The sequence below is a fragment of the Cebus imitator genome, unplaced genomic scaffold (genome assembly GCF_001604975.1).
Source record: "Cebus imitator isolate Cc_AM_T3 unplaced genomic scaffold, Cebus_imitator-1.0 Scaffold18, whole genome shotgun sequence".
Taxonomy (NCBI): domain Eukaryota; kingdom Metazoa; phylum Chordata; class Mammalia; order Primates; family Cebidae; genus Cebus; species Cebus imitator.
In genome coordinates this window covers 820,707-842,178 of record NW_016107333.1, presented here as the reverse complement: position 1 = coordinate 842,178, position 21,472 = coordinate 820,707, and the positions used below count along the sequence as shown (strand labels likewise).

General features: G+C 39.6%; 1 protein-coding gene across 1 annotated transcript in view; it reads left to right on the top strand.

Annotated features, from left to right (window-relative positions):
* TOP1 (DNA topoisomerase I) overlaps nucleotides 1-20,731 on the top strand; it is a 95,763-nt gene extending 75,032 nt beyond the window's left edge. The window contains exons 14-21 of the mRNA XM_017511933.2: nucleotides 10,146-10,289; nucleotides 10,996-11,181; nucleotides 12,294-12,362; nucleotides 13,185-13,299; nucleotides 14,737-14,864; nucleotides 17,931-18,025; nucleotides 18,244-18,393; nucleotides 19,429-20,731. Of these exons, the coding sequence (XP_017367422.1) occupies nucleotides 10,146-10,289; nucleotides 10,996-11,181; nucleotides 12,294-12,362; nucleotides 13,185-13,299; nucleotides 14,737-14,864; nucleotides 17,931-18,025; nucleotides 18,244-18,393; nucleotides 19,429-19,531 (990 nt within the window). The 3' untranslated portion in view covers nucleotides 19,532-20,731. The remainder of the gene's footprint in view (nucleotides 1-10,145; nucleotides 10,290-10,995; nucleotides 11,182-12,293; nucleotides 12,363-13,184; nucleotides 13,300-14,736; nucleotides 14,865-17,930; nucleotides 18,026-18,243; nucleotides 18,394-19,428) is intronic.
* The last annotated feature ends 741 nt before the right edge of the window (nucleotides 20,732-21,472 follow it).

The window sequence follows — 21,472 nt, the reverse complement described above, 5'->3', positions numbered from 1 at the left end:
TACCCGTTTATATATTTTCTTCAATTATAAAATACAGTCTTCCGGCCGGGTGCAGTGGCTCAAGCCTGTCATCCCAGCACTTTGAGAGGCCAAGGCGGGTGGATCAGCTGAAGTCAGGAGTTGGAGACTAGCCTGGCCAACATGGCAAAACACTGTCTTCACTAAAAATACAAAAATTAGCCAGGTGTGGTGGCGGGTACCTGTAATCCCAGCTACTTGGGAGGCTGAGGCAGGAGAATCGCTGGAATCTGGAAGGCAGAGGTTGCAGTGAGCTGAGATCACGCCACTGCACTCCAGCCTTGGGCGACAGACTGAAAGTCTATCCATCCCCCCACAAAAAATAAAAAAAAATAAAATAAAACATACTTTTCCTAGTTTGGTAAGTACAAAATCAGAAAGAGAACCGTCATGATGTACAGACTAGTCATTTAAAGAAACATGTATTCCTCTTCTGAAGTATCACAAAGTTGTATACATACAGAAAAACAATAGTTTTAGCCCTCAAGGTACTTAGAGGCTTGTGGGCAGATTAGATAAGAATTCAGTTGTATTAGAAGAAAGATAAAAGTTAAATGCATTAGATAAACAGAGGAGTTATTTGCAGCACTTAGATAAAAACTTTTATGAAGAAAATTAGGTTAAGGTTAGATCTTAAAAGTAGTATTTCAAACAGAGAGAACTGTGTTGTGGACAAAGGGGAGGGTGGTAAGCAGCGTATGTTGAGGTATAGGGGTTCTAAAAAGGAGTGATAAAAATAATTGCCAAGCGGTGATGGTTGCAGAACATTGTAAATGTACTACTAAATGTTACTAGTGGTAAATTGTATGTATATTCTACCACAACTTAAAAATCATCAAAATGACAGAGTTACTATTAAAAACATTTTCACATAAGGTGACATCTGGATCATTTAAGCATACCACACGTATATTAATGACACTATTTATAGATGAGAAAACTTTGTCTCTGGGAGGCCCAAAAACTTGCCCAAGATTCAGTGGCTACTAACTTGAATAACTTAGATCTTCTTAGAATGTAACTTAGATCTTCAGTCTCCTCATGCTTTCCTGTGACATCTACTGTTATAAATGCTGCAAAGGAAAAGTACAGGGTACCATTTGAGAGTATACCAGAGTACCTGATCCAGCCTCTGGGGTTCAGGGATGGCCTGAGGAAATAAATTTAAAGGATAATGTAAAAAAAAAAAATTTTTTTTTTTTAGTATCTGAAGATCTGGCTGGCCTCACTATATAGCTTCCTCTCCTGCCTTTCTTACCTCAAAACTACCAAGCTCTTTCTCACGTCTGGGGTTTCAAAAAGTTACTTTATTTTCTCTATTAGAAACAACCATTCGCCTATTCTTTCCAGTGATACAATCCTATTCATTGTGTAAATCTCATCTTAAAAGTTACCTCTTCAGAAAGGCCATCCCTGAACCCTAGAGGCTGGATCAGGTACCCTGGTATACTCTCAGATGGTACCCTTTACTTTTCCTTTGAAGCCACCAACCTGGGATTTAAAGAGGGAAATGACACCAGATTTATATTGTGGAAACTTGTTACATAATTCATCATTCTACTGCTGCTTGTAGAGACTGGAATGGACACAAAGCCAATGAGAGGCTGTTGCAGTACTTCAGGCAAGAAATGGTGAGGGCTTAGACAAATGATGGCAATGGGGATAGAGAGGTGACAGATAACATATGTATGCTAAGTACTTGTACAGATAAGGATTAGAGTTAATTGTAGGAGACTCTCTGAGGACTGAGATCCTTGTTAGACCAGGTAGAATGCCTCAAGGGCAGAGAGCCAGCCAATTTTTTATTCAACATTATCCAGCTAACTGCTATACACAACAGACATTTGTGCAAGTTTCTGGATGATGGTTATGGTAGTGAACCTAAAAGTCACCCAGAGTTAGACTCTGAACCTTATTCTCAGGACAAAGTGCCTGATTTGAACTGCAATGGGATCCCAAGAGGAGTCATTCAAGGCCTGGAAAAGTGGTATCATTGGGCAAAAAAGAAATGATCATTTCTTGAGCTTGCTCTCAGTTCTCTTTTAGGCTGTCTCCTACTAAGCAGAATAGTGAGATCTTCAAAGGTTGGGGTTTGATAGTGCCTTGAATCATTTTTATATTGCCAGTGGAATAAGCATTCTCTTTTTAGATCAAAAAATAAATAAATAGATACAAGCATTAGGGGTTTTATTTTTAGTGAAATATTTCAAACATGCAGGAATAGATAATTGTGTAATGAACACTTGCATGTCTAACATCTGGTTTTGTCAAATCTTAAAATTATGTCCTATGTGCTCAATTGTTTCATTTCATAAAAAATACTTCGGTAAACATAGCTGAAGCCACCTGTATAGCATTCACCTCCTTCCCTGTAGATTACTATGAACTCCATGGTTTTATTCTCATGTATATTTTTTTTAATTTTTACAGTATATGTGTGCATAAACAATATGTAATTTTACAATATGAAACATACCAGTAACATGCTAATTTAAAGCCAAAACTCGTTTTTACAGTATGTTGTAAACTATTATACACTAAAAATATATATATTGTACAACATACTATAAACTAAAAACGAAGTTATAGTTTTAAATTAGGTATGTTATTGGGATCATTCTGCAACTTATTTCTCTCCAGCTTTGATTTTGAGGTTTTATTATCTTAACCTACACTTTTAATTAATCCATTTTGTTACATGGTATTCTATCGTATAATAAAAACTTATCTATTCTGTTGGTTTTTGTTGGTTTTTTGAGACGGAGTCTCACTCTGTCACCCAGGCTGGAGTGAAGTGGCTGATCTTGGCTCACTCTAACCTCTGCCTCCTGGATTCAAGTGGTTCTGGTGCCTCAGCCTCCAGAGTAGCTGGGATTACAGTCACATGCCACCATGCCCAGCTAATTTTTGTATTTTTAGTAGAGACAGAATTTGACCATGTTGGCCAGGAGAGTTTTGAACTGACCTCAGGTGATCTGCTTACCTCAGTCTCACAAAGGGTTCCAGGCGTGAGCCACTGTGCCCTGTCTCTATTCTCTTAAGAGGCATTTAGATTTGTTATACAGTCTCTTGTTCTTATAAACAGCGCTGGAAGAAACACGTTTTTCTTGTAATATGGATGAAAATTTGTTTTATACATTCTTTATTAGATATTTCCAAATTGTTGTCTTAAGTACTTCAATTACATCATTATTCTCTTCCTCCCTCCCCTCACACCCCCACCTACACAGTATTCCTCTTTTTCCATATCCTTGCTAACAAACGTTTCTAAAGTTTTGCTTTTTACATTTGGGTCTTAGATCCACTAGAATGTATTTTTGTGTATGGAATGAAGTTGAAATCTAATAAATTTTCCAAATGAGTAACCTGTTGTCACAAAACTAGTTAGTTATATTACCTCCTCTGTCCTATATCAGATATATCTACATATATGTCAGACTGTTTCTTAGCTCTCTGTCCTCTTTAATTAGTTTGTTTGTCTGTTTCTGCATCAGTAGCATACTGTCTTAACTACTGTAGCTTTATAAAGTCTATTGAGTAGGACAAGTTTGTTTGATTCTTCAAAATTGCTTTGTCTGTTCTTGGCCCTCTGCTGTTTCATATTAACTTAAGATAAGCTTGTCCAATTCTAATGAAAACTGTAGATAAACTTGTCAAATTCTAATGAAAACTGTTGAGATTTTTATTGGAATTGCAGTACACTTATAGATTAACAAGGGAAAGATACAATATAATTGAGTTTCCAATTCATAAACATGTTATACCTGTCTCCATTAATTCATATCTTTTGAATGTATCCACCAATACAGTTTTGTAATTTTCTTTGTAAAGGTTTTACACATTTTCAAAATTTTCAAGTGATCTTGTCGTTTTTATTGCTAATATGAATGAAATTTTTTTTTCCCATTATGTTTCTGTTGGTTATTCCTGAAGTGGTAATGCTTATAATTTTGGGGTGCTGATCTTGTATCTGGTAGCAAATAGAAGAGGTGCTCAGAGTTGTTTAGGGTTGCTGAACTCTTCGTTCTAAAAGTGTCTGTCATTTGGGGTTTCTACATAGATAATTATCTATAAAAACAATTTTTGTTCTTCATTTTCAGTTCTTATATTTTACATTTCTTTAAGTTTTCCTTTTTATTTTTAAATACAGTTATTCATAAAACCCTAACCCTTTCCGTGGTCAGCAGCAGTCACGTCAAATGTTTAATTAACTTTTATACTCAGTGTTTTTTGTATCTCATACCTTCTGGGGTTTCTTGTCTTGTTGAAATACACCCTTTAATTTTTTTTTAGTAAAAATCCAGCAGTGGCACTCACTCACGTTTATTTACCTGAAAATTTTTTTATTTTCATCTTAACTGATAATCTGTCTTTTCTCCAATAAAGAAATTGTCTTATCATTGATAGATTCTGGTTTCACTATGCTGTATTCAGGGATAGGTATGTTTTTATAGATAGTCAGACTTTCAATCTGAGGACTAATGTATTTTATCCTACAGTATTACCAGTCGTTACTTCTTGCATACTTTCTAGACCATTCCCTCTGTAGTTCTTTTTTAAAGTCCTATTAGATGAATGTTGGCACTTTTCAATCTAGACGTCTCTTTTAAACTATATTTTCATATCTGATTTTTTTCCAACTTTTAAGTTCCGGGGAATACTTCATTTTGGGTGAGTTCTAGCACTCACTTCCAATTCACTAATTCTGTTTCTAATTATATTTAATCAAAATTTATTCCATCTGTAATTTATTTCAATTGCCACTTTTTGTTTTCAAAATTTCTAATTATATATCTGATTTTGTTTTATAATTTGATGTTCTTTTTAGATTTTATATCTTTTTGTGCATACTAAATATATTCACTTGAAAGTCTTTGTAAGATTATTCCGTAAAATGTTTCCTGAAGAGAATTCATGTGCTGATTACCATTGGCAGTTGTTCTGAGCCATTTTCCTTGTGTCTTTGAAAATTTCTGTCTGTAAGCTCTTTTAACTGGGAAATGTTTTTTGTTTATGTATTGTTCTCTTTTCTTCCCCTTCTCCTCTTTCCATTACTTCCTGTCTTAGAGGGAGTCTCCTAGCCCAGCTAAGCCCAAGCTAATGACTTCAGGTCCTCCCGTTCTTGCATGGAGCAAGAAGTGATCCTCCTATCTTGGCTTCCCAGAATGCTGGGTAGGCATGAGCCACAACATCCAGCCTAGAGCACTTAGATTGCTACATACTTGGAGCAAACATAATTAAAGCATGACTTACTGTGACCCAGCAGTCAATAACAGATTTCGTTTTTGTAGTAGAGTGTTGAAGGGTGGTAACTGGTGGTTTTACTTCATGAAGGGCTTTAGGTTGGCTATATGGGAGGCTACTACCATCGTGATGCTTTTGTTCTTCACATTTCTGCTCAGCCTCTGGAGATGTCTCCTATTCTGAGAGTCGTCTTTGCTTACTCTTGTGTTTATATTTTACTTACTTTCCTCACATAATAATGTATCATTCTTTCCCATCTGTGCTCTTTCAAGAAATTTAGCACAAGCTTGATGTGAACTATGAATTTTTGACAATTAAAAAAATTGAAACATTCAAGTGTAAAAAGAGCACCAAGGTGTAGAACAGCTGAAGTGTACACTGCTTACGTCCCCTGTCTTTGTTCCCTTTCTGGAAATGAATGGGCCTACTTGCAGTCGTTGCCACAAGGACTTCTAGCCTCAAAGGTCATTGAAAGGATTGGGATTCTTGAAAACTACAGTAACACTTTCTCTAGGTACTGAAAAGGTTGTCCTGAACTCATTCATATCTTTTTATGTTCTTCCCAGTTTGTTTTTGCTTTTCCTCCCAGGATTTACATTACACAGACACCTAGCAAGTGTATTTCCATTCCCTTTCTCCCCCACTGTGTGCCTCCTGCCCATAGAATCTGAAATAGCACTAGAATGACAGCTGGCCTTCTGTAACCTGCAGTTTCAGCCAAGGAAACACTGATTCCAGATAACCCATGAGTTTCTTATCCTGCATAATCTAAGAGTTTACAGAAGGGCTGCTTAAAGGCACTCACTGCTAAGTACAATCTGCTGCGAAATTTGGAAGCATTACCTGCTCTCACAACCTAGAAAAGTAGCCCTTAGTAAAATTAAGGTTTTTCAAACCAGCCTTAACCTTACAAACAGAATTTATCATTGGTTTTTCTTTCAAATGAAGTACAGCAAACTTTAGGATCAGTGTTGACATCATGTTGCGTTAAGTCCTTCCTGTTAAAATACCCTCAGTGCCTCTGCCTTTTTTCTCTTTAGCGTCTAGAATTCTGTGAGGTTCCAAAGATGTATGTGCCTACAACCTTTTATGTGTAACCACGTAGGGATTAAAGGGCTAACTGAAGGAAAATATCTTTACAAAATTCATCTTGGGAAGATCTCATTTTGTTGAGTTCTATTAGAAGACAAGACACAAGCTCATTAAAAAAAATATGTATATATTCTGAGTGGTATCTTGGCATAAAATTCAAAAAATTTTAAATCTATTAATAAGACTAACATAAACCTAAGTGATAAGACTAAAATATTAAAGCTTGTACGTGATATCATGGTAGAATATGAACTTAGAGTGGATTCCTTAGGACAGAAAACAAGAGAAACAATTAACTAAATAGACTTCATTAAAAATAAAAAATTATGTTCAGCAAAAAGGCACTGCTAAAATAAAGAATCTACAAACTAAAAGAAAATATTTGCAACATGTTTATCTGGCAAAGGGCTTATATCCAGACTATACAAAGAATTCCTATAGCTCCATAATAAAAAGAGCAAAAGACTTGAACATATACTATACAAAAGAAGACATAGGAATGGCCAATAAATAAGCAAACGAAAGAGTGCTTGACATCACTAATTGTCGATGGAATGAAGATTTAACCGCAGTGAAATACGAATTCCATTTCTAGATATTTTTAACCCAAGTGAAATAAAAATGTACTTGTCCATGAAAAGACTAGACTTCTACAAGAATGTTCATAGCAGTGCTATATTCATAAGAGTGCAAAACTGGAAACATCCCAGGAGAATAGGTAACACATTATGGTATGGTCATAGAATATACTATACTTGTCAGCAGTTAAAGGAGTGAACTACTGATACATTCAACAACATGGATGAATCTTAAAAACATGTTGAGGGCTAGGTGCGGTGGCACATGCCTGTAATCCAGGCACTTTGGGAAGCTGAGGCGGGTGGATCACTTGAGGTCAGGAGTTCGAGACCACCCTGGCCAACATGGCGAAACCCTGTCTTCACAAAAAATACAAAAATTAGCTGGATGTGTCGCGCACCTATAATCCCAGCTACTCGGAAGGCTGAGACATGAGAATTGCTTGAACCTGGGGGACGGAGGTTGTAGTGACCCAAAATTGCACCACTGCACTCCAGCCTGGGTGACAGAGCAAGACTCCATCTCAAAAACAAATAATCAACAAAATTAAGTTAAAAGGGCAAACAGAAATGAGTTTATACAGTATGATTGCATTTATATCATCTACACTAGGCAAAACTAACCTGTGATGATAATCATATTGAAGGATCAGTGGTTGCTTGGTGGAGACTGACCAAGAAGGGAAATAAAGAGCTATGTAATAATACTGGGAAATGTCATCTTCCCCAATACAAACGTCTAAGAGTTGCCAGAAAACAGGGTCCAGTTTGCCTCTTCACCTCCTACTTTGTAATCTTGAATCCAGATCCTGATTCCACTTACTCACTCTGCTGAATGGATAGCAACTATATTAGAGAAACAGTATAGTGGGCACACTAGTTTAAAAAAGTCATCCAAAGAATGTCACCTACAATCAGTTAAATCAGATTTTTGCCCATTTCGGAGGTGTGACTGAATAGGGAAAGAAGAGAGGTGGTCAAAGGCAGCCTTGCCTTCTCCAGTGGATTCCTTGTCTTGAGATGGTTTTGTGAGACCTTGCCTCGAAGACCTAGAAGGATAGTTTATTTTCTAAAAGTAGTCTAAGAAAGCTTGTTCAGGGTATTGAACACTGCAGGGACAAGCATACTTGTTGGAGGCAGTCATCTCCTGCTGGATCTAAGCGGGGTGGCTTCTGCCCCCACCTCCATCTCAACTTAACTTGAGAGAATCCTGGGTCCTTGGTCCAAGAGCCCAACTAGCCTGTGAAAAAAAGTTAGTCTGGTAGTATCCTGTGAATGATGTATAGGTTGGGTTTTTCTAAATCTCATTTGCCTGACTCCTACCTTACGTTCCAGTGGCATGACTAAGGAACTGAGAAAATGTAACCCTAGGGACTTTGAGACAGGCTTTGGTACTCCATGTGCACTAGAGTGAGGGGAAAGAGGCCATTCCTGAATTGGTACCGTACTGTTGAAGGTGAGCTTTTTGTGTCCAATTTTTTAATGCATGTGTAAGAACAATTGTCATGGAGATTTATTACCAACTTGTGCAGGAGGACAGCTTGTATCTCACCTTATTCACACTGTAAAATGTCAAAATGTACTTAGAAAAATGAGGAATTTCAGCTCCCCAGGAAATAAGACTTAGGCATTTTTTTTTCTGCAGCACCAACCATTAAATCACGCACCCACAATAGCAGGTAGTTACTGAAATTCTTGTTTTGTAGCCAAACAAGTAGATACCACTGGTACACGTGATTGTGAGAGTGCTAATGACTCCTTAGCTTAACTGTGTAAGCTTGAATTTCTGAGTGCTTGTTAGGATTGAGAAGTGGAGACATTTCTTGCTCTAGGTATCTCATGCTTCCGCACACCCAGAGTCTGGTTATCTTTTTTTTTTTTTTTTTTTCTTCTGGATGGGGTCATGCTCCTTTGCCCAGGCTGAAAGGCTGGTTATCTTGACCACAGGTCTTATGTCTCAAGGACCACGGGTCCAACTCATAGTCAGAAACCAGGCATATGTGGGTATAAAACACTACCACTTTCCTTTGTTACGGGTGGGGAAATTAAGAGCAGAGATTCTTAAATTCCTTCTCTGTGTTTACGTCATGTAGTCTGTTTTATGCTGTGTAACTCCCTGCTTCTGGGATTTCTTGACTTTTTTTCCCCTTCTCACTCGTTATTATTGGCTCTTGCTTGTATTTTCCTTCAGCTTGGTAGCAGAAATCTTCACTATTGTTTAGATTCCGTTTTCTCACAGTTTAAATAACCCTTCATTGGCTTTAGAATCAACTTTTAACCCTTCCACCAAAAGCTCTTACTTTTTTAAAGTCTTCCCAGAAACATAATTTCTCTCAATCTCATCAAGAAATGCTTTTAAATGCAGAAGTTAGAAAATAGTGAATAATTATGGATGGCTGTTCCTGGAAGTCATTGTGTTCCTTAATAATTATATGTTGTAGTCTTTGGTTCTGCTTTGACAGCTCCACCACATTGTAAATGGTTGTCTTAGATTTAATGGAATTCAGGCTTAGCAGAAAACTGCTATTGGGTCACAAATTTGGCAGCAAGGCTCTGAAATTGATGTGGGAATGGGGGTGATTATATGCTTCTTGTTGACAGAAGTCAGTTTTTGGGACATACCATTTGGGTTTTTCCCAGGAACATAAACATTTTATAGAATTAAAGCTAGAAACTTTGGGAAAGCCTCAGAAGTCAGTTGTGCTTGGCAGTGAAATGGGATAGCGTACATTCTTACCAGGAAATGTGCCAAACTCTCTCTTCAGTACTATTCTTTTTTACCTTTGCTTAAGGTCAAGTTCCTGCTCTTTCATTCAGAGTTATATTTTGTTGTTGTTTTTGAGATAGAGTCTGGCTTTGTCACCCAGGCTGTCACCCAGGAGTACAGTGGTGCAATCTCAGCTAACTGCAACGTCTACCTCCCACATTCAAGCGATTCTTGTGCCTGAGCGTCCCGATTAGCTAGTTGGGATTATAGGCATGCGCCACCTTGCCTGGCTAATTTTGTGTTTTTAGTAGAGACAGGGTTTCACCATATTGGTCAGGCTGGTCTTGAACTCCTGACCTCAGGTGATCTGCCTGCCTCAGCCTCCCAAAGTGCTAGGATTACAGGCGTGAGCTTCTGGTCTGTTCAGAGTTCTGAACTTTGATATTCAAAGTCATCTTTACTACACTGTCCCAAAGTAAACTACCTTTGGGGTTGGGTCTTTACAGGGTGAGAAAGACTGGCAGAAATACGAGACTGCTCGACGGCTGAAAAAATGTGTGGACAAGATCCGGAACCAGTATCGAGAAGACTGGAAGTCCAAAGAGATGAAAGTCCGGCAGAGAGCCGTAGCTCTGTACTTCATCGACAAGGTGAAAGCATCTTCCTATCGGCATTGTCTGGTGTTGAGCTTAACAAAGGGAGCTTCTGCTCTGCCCCAGGCCCTGTGGCACATACTGTATATCGCAGCTCAACACACATATAAATATATTTGTGTGTATAACTGAATCAAAAGTTGCACAAAACAATGCTTAGCCTGTGAGCAGTGGATTCAGATTTTTTTTTTACTCTTATTTCATTCCTTTAGAAAAAGTTGGTTATAACTTACAAAATTGGTTAAATAAACCATGCAGGTATCACCATTATAGTTTGAAAGACCATGCTCTAGAGGAGACCAATTTCTTGGTACTCATGAGATGAAAAAAAATTTTGTTTTTCTCTATTTTGTACTGCTTATATTTTAACATAAGTTTTGAATTGTCTCGAAATTCACACTAGCTTTTTGAGTTTGATTGCCCAGAGTAGCAGCACTCCCTGATTTGCTACTTTATTTTTTTTCTTTTCTCCACCCCCATTTCAGAAAACAAAATAGGGAGAAGAGAAGCTTGACTCTTTAGCGTCCCTGTAGTTTTCATAGGTGGCGGGTGAGGAAGTAACACTGCAGAATCCAGAGTTTGCAGGCCATGCTGACTGATGCTCTGGCCTCAAACAGAATTGGAAGGCTTCTGTTTTGGATTCATAGAAATTGTATAAGGGTCATGTCTCTTCATTCATGATCATCTTTTCTTTCCTGGGCAGCTTGCTCTGAGAGCAGGCAATGAAAAGGAGGAAGGAGAAACAGCAGACACCGTGGGTTGCTGCTCACTTCGTGTGGAGCACATCAATCTACACCCAGAGTTGGATGGTCAGGAATACGTGGTAGAGTTTGACTTCCTTGGGAAGGACTCCATCAGATACTACAACAAGGTCCCTGTTGAAAAACGAGTAAGTTAATGTAGTCTGTACTGTCTGGCTTGTTTTTCATTATTCAACAAGCATTGCTTGACTGCTTTGTGTGCTCTGCACTTCGCTGGCTACCAGCAAAAGTGACTTGAGACAGGCATTGTGGCATATGCCTGTAGTCCCAGCTACTTAGAAGACTGACACAGGAGAATCACTGGAGGCCAAAAGTTTGAGGCTATAGTAGGCTCTGATCACACCTGTGAATATCCACTGTACTCCAGCCTGGCCAACATAGTGAGACCCTGCCTCTAAAATTAAAATAAATAAATGAAAGAGGGGAGAGGTAATATTTGATGTCTTGTGTACCTCCTTTTAGTCACTGTCCCACCCTGTATTACCTTTCTGATAAGGACATTTGTCAGTTTGCATCTTTACTTAGCCTCTCTCCAACTCCTGACTGAGTGAAAGGTTAATCTATTAGTCCCCCAGATCCCACCACTGAAGAGGGTGCTAGAGCTCCATAGTCCCAACCTAATTTTTTCCAAAGTATTGGACTGGAACCAGAGACCTATAGTGTGCAGGATCCTAATAATCCAGCCCAGCAGCAGTCTCAGATTTAATCAGTAGTTAGGCTTTGCTGGCCATGGAAGAATACTCTATTAGATGCTAAAACGATTTGACAATTAAATGTAATAACTGACCTTAGATTGGATTCTATACTGATGAGGTAAAGGGCATCATCAGGTAAAGTGACAAAATTGGATTGTGGACAGTAGATTAGATAACAGTATGTATCAATGTAAATTTTTGAAGCTGATAAATACTGTGTAAATGTAAGGGTATATCCATTTTTACAACGTACAAACTGAAATATTTAGGGTTAAAGGACTATATCATAAGCAAGTACTTATAAATGGCCCAGAGCAAATAATTATGTATATATATCTGTAAATATACGCATGGAGAGTGAGTGAACATACATGCACCCTGTGTAAATGATGAATGAGGTAAAATGTTAACAGTGAATCTGGGTGAAGGATGTATGCATGTTCCTGTGCCTTTTTTTTCTTTGCAAGTTTCTGTAAGTTTGGGATTATTTCTAAGGTTAGGATTTTTAAAAAGAGTAATAATTAGGATTCACTTATTTCTTTTAGGTTTTTAAGAACCTACAACTATTTATGGAGAACAAGCAGCCTGAGGATGATCTTTTTGATAGACTCAATGTGAGTAGACAAAGCATACTGGGTTGAAGGGAGTCCCAGCCAGAACCTAAAGGGGAGGGTTGCTGGCAGATAACGGGCTCTTCCTTTAGCCTGGCCTGCTCTGTGGCATCCTGTATACTCTCTCTTCCTCCTTCCAAGCCCACAGTGAATCTGTGGCCAAGAGAAGACACATCTGCTGTAGAACAAATGCTAAAGCCCTCAGGGTGGGGGTAGATGAACCCTACCTTTTATCCTTCCCTGCTTCTACAGAGCTTTCCCTTCACTGAATGCCCAGTCATCCCTGCTGGAGACCCAAAACCTGTGCCTGAGATCTTAATAGGGAAGGACAAATTTGCTTTATTGGTCTGTTAAGATCAAAATATTGGGCCAGGCTTGGTTGCTTACACCTGTTATCCCAGCACTTTGGGAGGCCAAGTAGGGCAGATCCCTTGAGGTCAGGAGTTTGATACCAGCCTGGGTAACATGGCAAAATCATTATCTAGGCGTGGTGGTCCATGCCTATAGTCCCAGCTACTTAGGAGCGTCAGGAGGATTGCATGAGCCCAGGAGGTGGCTGCAGTGAACTGAGATTGCACCACTCCACTCCAGGCTGGTCGTCAGAATGAGACCCTGACACACGTACACACACACATACACACTGAAATACTTCATAGAGAGGCATTATGTAACCCTGTATTCTGGAATTCTTTTCCTAACTTCCCAGTTGTAGGGAAATAAACTTGACAGGATTGTGACTGCAGTGGTATAAATTACTTCTAGGGCTGCCAAAAGGAGCAGGTAGTGTAGCTTTGACCTAAATCTCTGTTACATTGTCTCCTCCAGACTGGTATTCTAAATAAGCATCTTCAGGATCTTATGGAGGGCTTGACAGCCAAGGTATTCCGTACATACAACGCCTCCATCACGCTACAGCAGCAGTTAAAAGAACTCACAGCCCGTAAGTATTGCTTGGCTGGACAGGGCCCACACCCCTACTCATGGTATCTGGTGTCCTTGCTTAGCTAAGTCCTAGAGTCAGTTTTACTTTTTTTCCCTACCATTGTGATGAGACACTTTTCCTCTTTAGACCTCTACTAGTTAGCTCATGCTTAGTTGTATAAACTTAAGATCAGTGCTGTTTCCCCCTTGCCACCCCAACTTCAAGATTAATTTCATGGATTGCTGACAGCTTTTCTCCTGCTATGAAAATACCTGCATTTGTGTTTTATACATATGTTACTTAAAAGCTCACAGAATGAAGACAGTGCTGTGATGTTCTGTTAAATTGAAGAGGGTAAAGTTGCCATGGTTATGAGAAAAATCAGAAACAAGTCCTTTCCCTAAAGTTTCTATCATTTTTTTTCCCATGAGAGTAGATACTTTCTATAGCTGATTTTTAGAATATTTTCACCAAGATCCACAGGCATTTTTTTCCTGGAGCCCAGTCACTCCTCAATTTCCACTGCCCTCTGTAAATACATCAAATGGCCTTAGAATATGAACCAGAAAAGCAAGAGGTAGGCATGTTGAGGGTCAGTGTTTTAAGGTGATATAAAGAATGCCACACTATACAAGTAAAAACAATTTTTTTGGATGACATTTATAATTTTTCTTTTTAAATAATATACTACCAGGCCAGGTGCACTGGCTCACACCTGTAATCCCAGCACTTGGGTAGCTGTGGCAGGAGACTCACTTGAACCCAGGAGTTCCAGACCAGCCTGGGCAACATAGTGAGACCTCATCTCTACAAAAATTTGTAAAAATTAGGCAGGTGTAGTGGTAGTCCCAGATACCTGGGAGGCTGAGTCCAGGAGTTTAGGGCTGCGATGAGCTACAACCATACCACTGCACTCCAGATTGGGTGACAGAGTGAGACCCAATCTCTGAAGTAATAATCATCATCATAATACTACCACCCATAGCTTAAAATTTTTAAACTTTTAACGTCTCTTCAATTCCTCATTTTGTTCAGGCTACATTGGGTAGAGAGAATGCGGAGGCAGGGAGGCAAGGAGTGGCCAGTATAGAACTTAATGAATATGGGCAACAAACCATAGTAATATCAGCAGCACCTATGACAAGCATATGGGTAGGGAGGAAGCAAGGAGATGAAGGGTCCCTAGCCAAGTTGCCTGAGTAAAAAGAAAGGTGTAGATTTTATTATATTACCTCAGGGTTCCTCTTGTCATGGGAATTTACCCAGGCCAAGCTTACATATTAACTTCCTATTTTCTTATGACTATTGGCTCAAATTTTGATCTTAGGCCTTGGGGGCAAGTTGAATTACCTGAGTAAGATAAGGGTCAGTAAAATCATGGGGAGGAGGCACTACTGTGTGCTCACTGTTGGCATACAAACTGACCCTCTTGCTACCATGTTCCTTTCTTTACAGCGGATGAGAACATCCCAGCGAAGATCCTTTCTTATAACCGTGCCAATCGAGCTGTTGCAATTCTTTGTAACCATCAGAGGGCACCACCAAAAACTTTTGAGAAGTCTATGATGAACTTGCAATCTAAGGTATCTTGGATAAAATGAAGGGAACTTCATGATTTGCTGTGGGCAGATCATCTGCAAATGGGAGGTTTTGGGGCTTAGATATCAATATGCAGGCCAGTTCTGTGTCTGTTCTAGAAGGTCCATGCTAAAGATAAACAAATGGAAATACGATAAGTAATCTCTGATCAAAATACTGAATATCAGAGTACCCATTGTCCAAGAAATCTTAATTCTACAGATAGAAGTTCTATACTGGCCACTTCCTATTTTGAAAAGCTAACTTTGGTGCACATTCTTATTACTAATTACTGTCCTTATTGTACATAAGGAAAATGGATTTAAAGCGAGTTTTCACAATTCCTTGCCACAGCCCCCAGAAATACAGCTATTTCCAAATTAGATTGTTTCAAATTGAAAGGATGATGAAACAATTATATATTTAAAGTTTTTCCAATCCTAGCATAGCTATTTTTATTTTTATGCATTCCACATGAATCATATTTTTATATATCATCAAACATCTGTTGAATACTGACACGTCAGACAAGTTGCTGCTCTAGAGGAAAAGACTGATGTGCAAATAGGTACTGTTCCTTGTCCATGAGCCTCCTTCCTCCTTCTATCTCTTCCTGGTACTGAGTGTTTAAACCATAAGGCAGTTAACATTTGATAATGAGCATTTTTGTGTTAGCAATGACTTCATAACTAATTCATCCTAACTTGGTGGCCCACAGTGAAAATGTGCAGCTATTTCATTATAGAACAGATACACAGGGTTAAAAAGGAAACCAATTATATTGAAATACAGTTATCAAAATATATTTTAAAGTCCAGTACAGTAGTAGTTATGCTTCCTATTAAGGTCTTGAGGTGGCTGAAGTAAATTTCAAGGTAGTAATTAATGAATATAAATGATATTTTAAGATTTCTAGAGCAATTCAAATATGTCTATAACATCTGATGATAAAGTCATAGGTGCTGCTGCTATTACTATGGTTTGTTGCTCACATTCATAACTGAAGAAGAAATACTAAATTTCAGATAGAGGCTGGGTGCAGTGGCTCACACCTATAATCTCAACACTTCGGGAGGTTAAGGTGGGAGGATCACTTAAGCTGAGGAATTCAAGAACAGCCTGGGCAACATAGTGAGACCCTGTCTCTATTAATATTTTTTAAAAATACAAATAAATTTCAAATTGAGGTTAATGAAATTATAGATGTAATTTTTTTCTTATCAAGTTTACGGAATTCTATACTTTTACAGCTGGAGTTTAAGAACTACTACTATGGAATGAGTCCGCATTTTAAGGCCCAGAATGTTTTTCATTTGTTGAGATTTCCTTAAGATAAATACCCATGAGTAGTACAGCTGGGTCAAAAGGTATACAGAACCATTAGTTTATGCTAAAGATGCCATCTGGCTTTCTTGAAGGGATGTACATGTCCACAGTGAATGAATATACATCCATAGACCTCTTGAGTCTTTGGATCATATGGTTGGCAGGCAGAGAACCCTATAGATAGACCACCCATCCTAGCAGCTCACATTTGCTGCCATTCTGTTAAATGCTGGTCATCTGGAATTGTTTATTCTCCTCATGTTATCATTCCAAGCCAGAAAAAAATCATGAATATTCAGGTGCTGTTTACCTAATTCAGGAAGACCCCTCCCAGGAGTATGAGGAGGTCTTTTGTTGCTCTTACTCTGGAACCACTGTTTGGGCAGCCCAGGCTGCCTGCCAGACGAGCCCTCCAAGCCCAGGATTCCTCTCCTGTGTGCCCACAAAGCAAACACACGCCCCTGTTTGCCAAGTGAATCAATGGAGTCTTTGATGCTTTGAGAGAATTTGACATAGCCTGCCAATTTAGCATTCACAGAAATGGTTAAAAGATTGTGGTTTGCTGCATTTCTAGCCTAAAAAGAATCTGGCTAGTGGTGTCTGTGATGCTTTTGTATATAGAATGAGTCCCCTCAGTTTGGCTTTGGACAACATAGATATTGGAAGTAAGCCATTCATAGTAAAACATATTCAATGATTCTCTTCACAATGGTGGCCTCTGTTTCCAATCTCGGGCTGTGTGTATCTAACAAACCATTCTAGTCTCAGTGAGCAGCCCAGTGTGTGTCAGACATGTTATTTACTCTGGAGGTTGTCTTAACCTCACAGATCAGCTAGATGATCATTTGTGTGGGGTTCTCCTGACCCCCAGCAGTGTGAGCTCACTGACAGGGGCTCTAGCTCCATGTTGTTGCCCACTGCTGTCTCTAAGGAGGAATCTAAGAAGAACTTAGATTCACCACGGGACTTCAAGGATTCTAACAAACAAGAAAGGCTGAAACTGCCCATGTCTCTTCCCTTATAGATATGAAGATTTCACTTGGGGGGAAAAAAGCTCCACAGCTAAAAGTATTTTCACATCCATTGAGTGACAACTAAGGTCCTTCCCACCTCGGACTCTCTCCTTTAAAAACAATGCCAAAGCCAGGCCCTGCCATGTCCTGGTTTGGGACAGACTGGCTGAGCTGTTTGGCTTCCTGGGTACCTTTTAATTGCCAGTTTTTAGCCCCTTGGGTACTCTGTTCAGTGCATCCGTTTTCCTTGAGAAGCTGGCACCCCCTTCCCAGAGTACTGGTGGGATCTGAGGAATGAGCTGGGGTTGCCCAGTAGATGCAAGTATCCTGCCTCAGCTTCCTAGAGAGTAGCTCCTACAGTATTCTTGGAATGAAAGCTAAAAACTGGCACAGGATCTATTTGATAAACAGCTGTCATTTGTAGCCCTCCTCCAGATGACTAATGCAGAGTGTTCTCTGATGGAAAGATCAACACTCAGATTCCCAGCCCTAGCAGGTTCCTTTTCCTGAACCCCACAGGTTACTGCCCTGTTGAACCCTTGTTTCTCAGAGGATCACTGAAGAACAAATAGTTGAATTCAGTAGTCCTTGTGCATCTTCTCTCTGCCTTCATGAAGCCACCCTTGGTGTTTTTATATGACCAACCACGGAGAGAGACTGCCTGATTCACCTTCTGTGATGGAGCCATTTTTTCTCTACAGCTCCTAACCTTACCACTATTATTTCCCCTAGATTGATGCCAAGAAGGAACAGCTAGCAGATGCCCGGAGGGACCTGAAAAGTGCTAAGGCTGATGCCAAGGTCATGAAGGATGCAAAGACCAAGAAGTACGTACCTGGTATTGTGAAAGTCGGGGGCTGGTAGAGAAAAGTTTGTGTAGCATCTGTCAGAGGCCTTGGGGTCCCAGCTTTTCTATGGTTTCTGAGTGATATCTTTTGGAAATCTCTGTACTTGGGCTTTTATTGACTCGAAGTGGCAGGATGGGTACAGTGTGCCCTTGTCGTGAGCCCAGGCCTGGTTCTTGAGGACTCTGCTATTCTTCTAGGGTAGTAGAGTCAAAGAAGAAGGCCGTGCAGAGACTAGAGGAGCAGTTGATGAAGCTGGAAGTTCAAGCCACAGACCGAGAGGAAAATAAACAGATTGCCTTGGGAACCTCCAAACTCAATTATCTGGACCCTAGGATCACAGTGGCTTGGTAAGTGTTGAGCCCTCCTTGAGCTCCTACTGCTAGCTTGAGAAAGGTGGAGGGGGTTTTGAGGGCAGTGATGGCCTTCACATGCCATTCCTAAGTTGCACACTTCTAGTCCTGTGGGGAAACTTCTGGCTTCAGCTGTGTACAGGGTACTCTGGTTGCTGAACCTTGTCTGTAAATGCATTGCAACATCCTGGATGGTCCTAAATGATGGTCAGTGCTGTCATACCGGCTTGTAGTGTATCTTATGCTTTTAAGAGGCAGGTGCCATCCCTATTCCTTAGGGAATTTTAGGACAGGAATGGAAACTCAGCCTCTGGAAAAATAGGAAAGAGCCCATATATCTATACCCTTCAACAGAACTTTTCATTAATTTTTTTGCAGTTGAAGGTAGGAATAAGAGATAAAAACAAAGAATACAAACAGAGAGGTAGAGGGACCTTTAACAAAGGCAGATAAATATTGGGTTTCTCTCTGTGTGTCACACACACTGTCACATAATAACATCTGAAACAAGTGGCTTTGTTTTGGAAGATGTTGAGTTTGCCCTGTTAAGTTCTAGGCATAGGTGGAGATATCCTCCCCTAGGGCACTTGCTAGTCTGGGCCAAAGGTTCCACATAGCTCTTTTATACCTCTTTCTGCTTGTTTTGCCTTGTTTGGTGCTAGAGGTTTGATTAGCTCTTGAAAGCCTATATAGTATAGTGGTTAGTAATATGGAGAAAAAATGCTTGGGTTCAAATTTCAGGTCACTTATCAGCTAGCTGTGTGAGAAAATAAATTACCTAACGTCTCTGCCTCAGTTTCTTCATCTGTCCCTTTTTCACTTGTACATCTGCAGAAGCACCTACTTTAGAGATCACTGTCAAGATTAAATGGGTTGATCACATGAAAAACCCTTAGAACATGATTGGTGTGCCATTAATTTGCATCCTCACTAGACAGATGTGAAAGAGAAGATGGAACATCAGACCCCAGGCCTCAAATCTGGGCCATTGCTGAGTCACACTAATCCTCTTTATTTCTCTCTTGTTTGCAGGTGCAAGAAGTGGGGTGTCCCAATTGAGAAGATTTACAACAAAACCCAGAGGGAAAAGTTTGCCTGGGCCATTGACATGGCTGATGAAGACTACGAGTTTTAGCCAGTCTCAAGGGGCAGGGTTCTGTGAAAAGAACAGTGTGGTTTGGGAAAGATGGATAAACTGAGCCTCGCTTGCCCTCGTGTCCGGGGGAGAGAGGCAGCAAGTCTTAACAAACCAACATCTTTGCGAAAAGATAAACCTGGAGATATTATAAGGGAGAGCTGAGCCAGTTGTCCTATGGACAACTTATTTAAAAATATTTCAGATATCAAAATTCTAGCTGTATGATTTGTTTTGAATTTTGTTTTTATTTTCAAGAGGGAAAGTGGATGGGAATTTGTCAGCGTTCTACAAGGCAAATTCACTGTTTCACTGAAATGTTTGGATTCTCTTAGCTACTGTATGCAAAGTCTGATTATATTGGTGCGTTTTTACAGTTAGGGTTTTGCAATAACTTCTATATTTTAATAGAAATAAATTCCTAAACTCCCTCCCCTCTCCCCCATTTCAGGAATTTAAAATTAAAAAAAAAAAAAAAAAAAAAAAAACCCAGCGCACCTGTTAGAGTCGTCACTCTCTATTGTCATGGGGATCAATTTTCATTAAACTTGAAGCAGTCGTGGCATTGGCAGTGTTTCGGTTCAGACACCTGTTCACAGAAAAGCATGATGGGAAAATATTTCCTGACTTGAGTGTTCCTTTTTAAATGTGAATTTTTATTTCTTTTTAATTATTTTAAAATATTTAAACCTTTTTCTTGATCTTAAAGATCGTGTAGATTGGGGTTGGGGAGGGATGACGGGCGAGTGAGTTTAAGGATAATGAAATAATCAGTGACTGAAACCATTTTCCCATCATCCTTTGTTCTGAGCATTCGCTGTACCCTTTAAGATAGCCATCTTTTTCTTTTTAACCCTAATCTTTCACTTGAAAGATTTTATTGTATAAAAAGTTCCACAGGTCAATAAATTTAGAGGAAAATGAGTATTTGGTCCAAAAAAGAGGAAAAATAATCAAGATTTTAGGGCTTTTATTTTTTCTTTTGTAATTGTGTAAAAAATGGGAAAAAAACATAAAAAGCAGAATTTTAATGTGAAAACATTTTTTGCTATAATCATTAGTTTTAGAAGCATTGTTAGTTTAGTGTGTGTGCAGAGTCCATTTCCCACATCTTTCCTCAAGTATCTTCTATTTTTATCATGAATTCCCTTTTAATCAACTGTAGGTTATTTAAAATAAATTCCTACAACTTAACGGAAACTTAAGTGTCCGCCTCTTTGTTACGAAGGGCCTCAGGGCAGACTTGGGGCTGGGACTTAGTGTGGGATGAGGTCCCACCACTCAGGTCAGCAAGAGTAGATTTCCCCAGGAGCAGATGAGGCAGGGCCTGGCCTGGAAAGGGTGTGCCTGTGCTGCTGCTGTGGGTATCGGTTGAAGGCGATCCAAAGTCCATATCCTTAGATAAAGACAAGGAAAGAAAGGTGCAAAAAATCCACAGTAAGAGGTGGAGTGCAAAGACAGCATCAGAGGCCTAGCGTAGGTAAGGTTTATTGAGCAGGATGTTGCAGCTGTATTTGAGAGTCAAATTTTTGAGAGCTTTCCATGTGTACCGGCCAGAAGCAGAAGGGAGCTGCTTTGGGTTTGCTCATGTGGCTAAACTTATAATCAGGATGGGGAGAATTAAGAGTACCAGATTCTAGAAGCCCCTTCCCAGGTGGAATATAAACTACTCCCTGCATTGACTGCTTAATTGAAAGAGGCAGTGTGGTCTTTGACCACTTTCCGGTGCTCAAGATGCTCTAGCTGGCTGTTGTCTCTAAAAAAGTTGTTCCTTTGCTCATCCTAACTTATAGCTAAGTCTGGAATTTGGAATGAAAGGTGAGGTCTCTAGGTTAAATGGACTACAGGGAGCAGGAAGGCCAGAAGGTTCAGAATTGGTAAATTAATGGAAGGGCCCTGGGCCCTCTAGCTTGTTAGCATGAGCAGGTGTCTGGGGAGGCA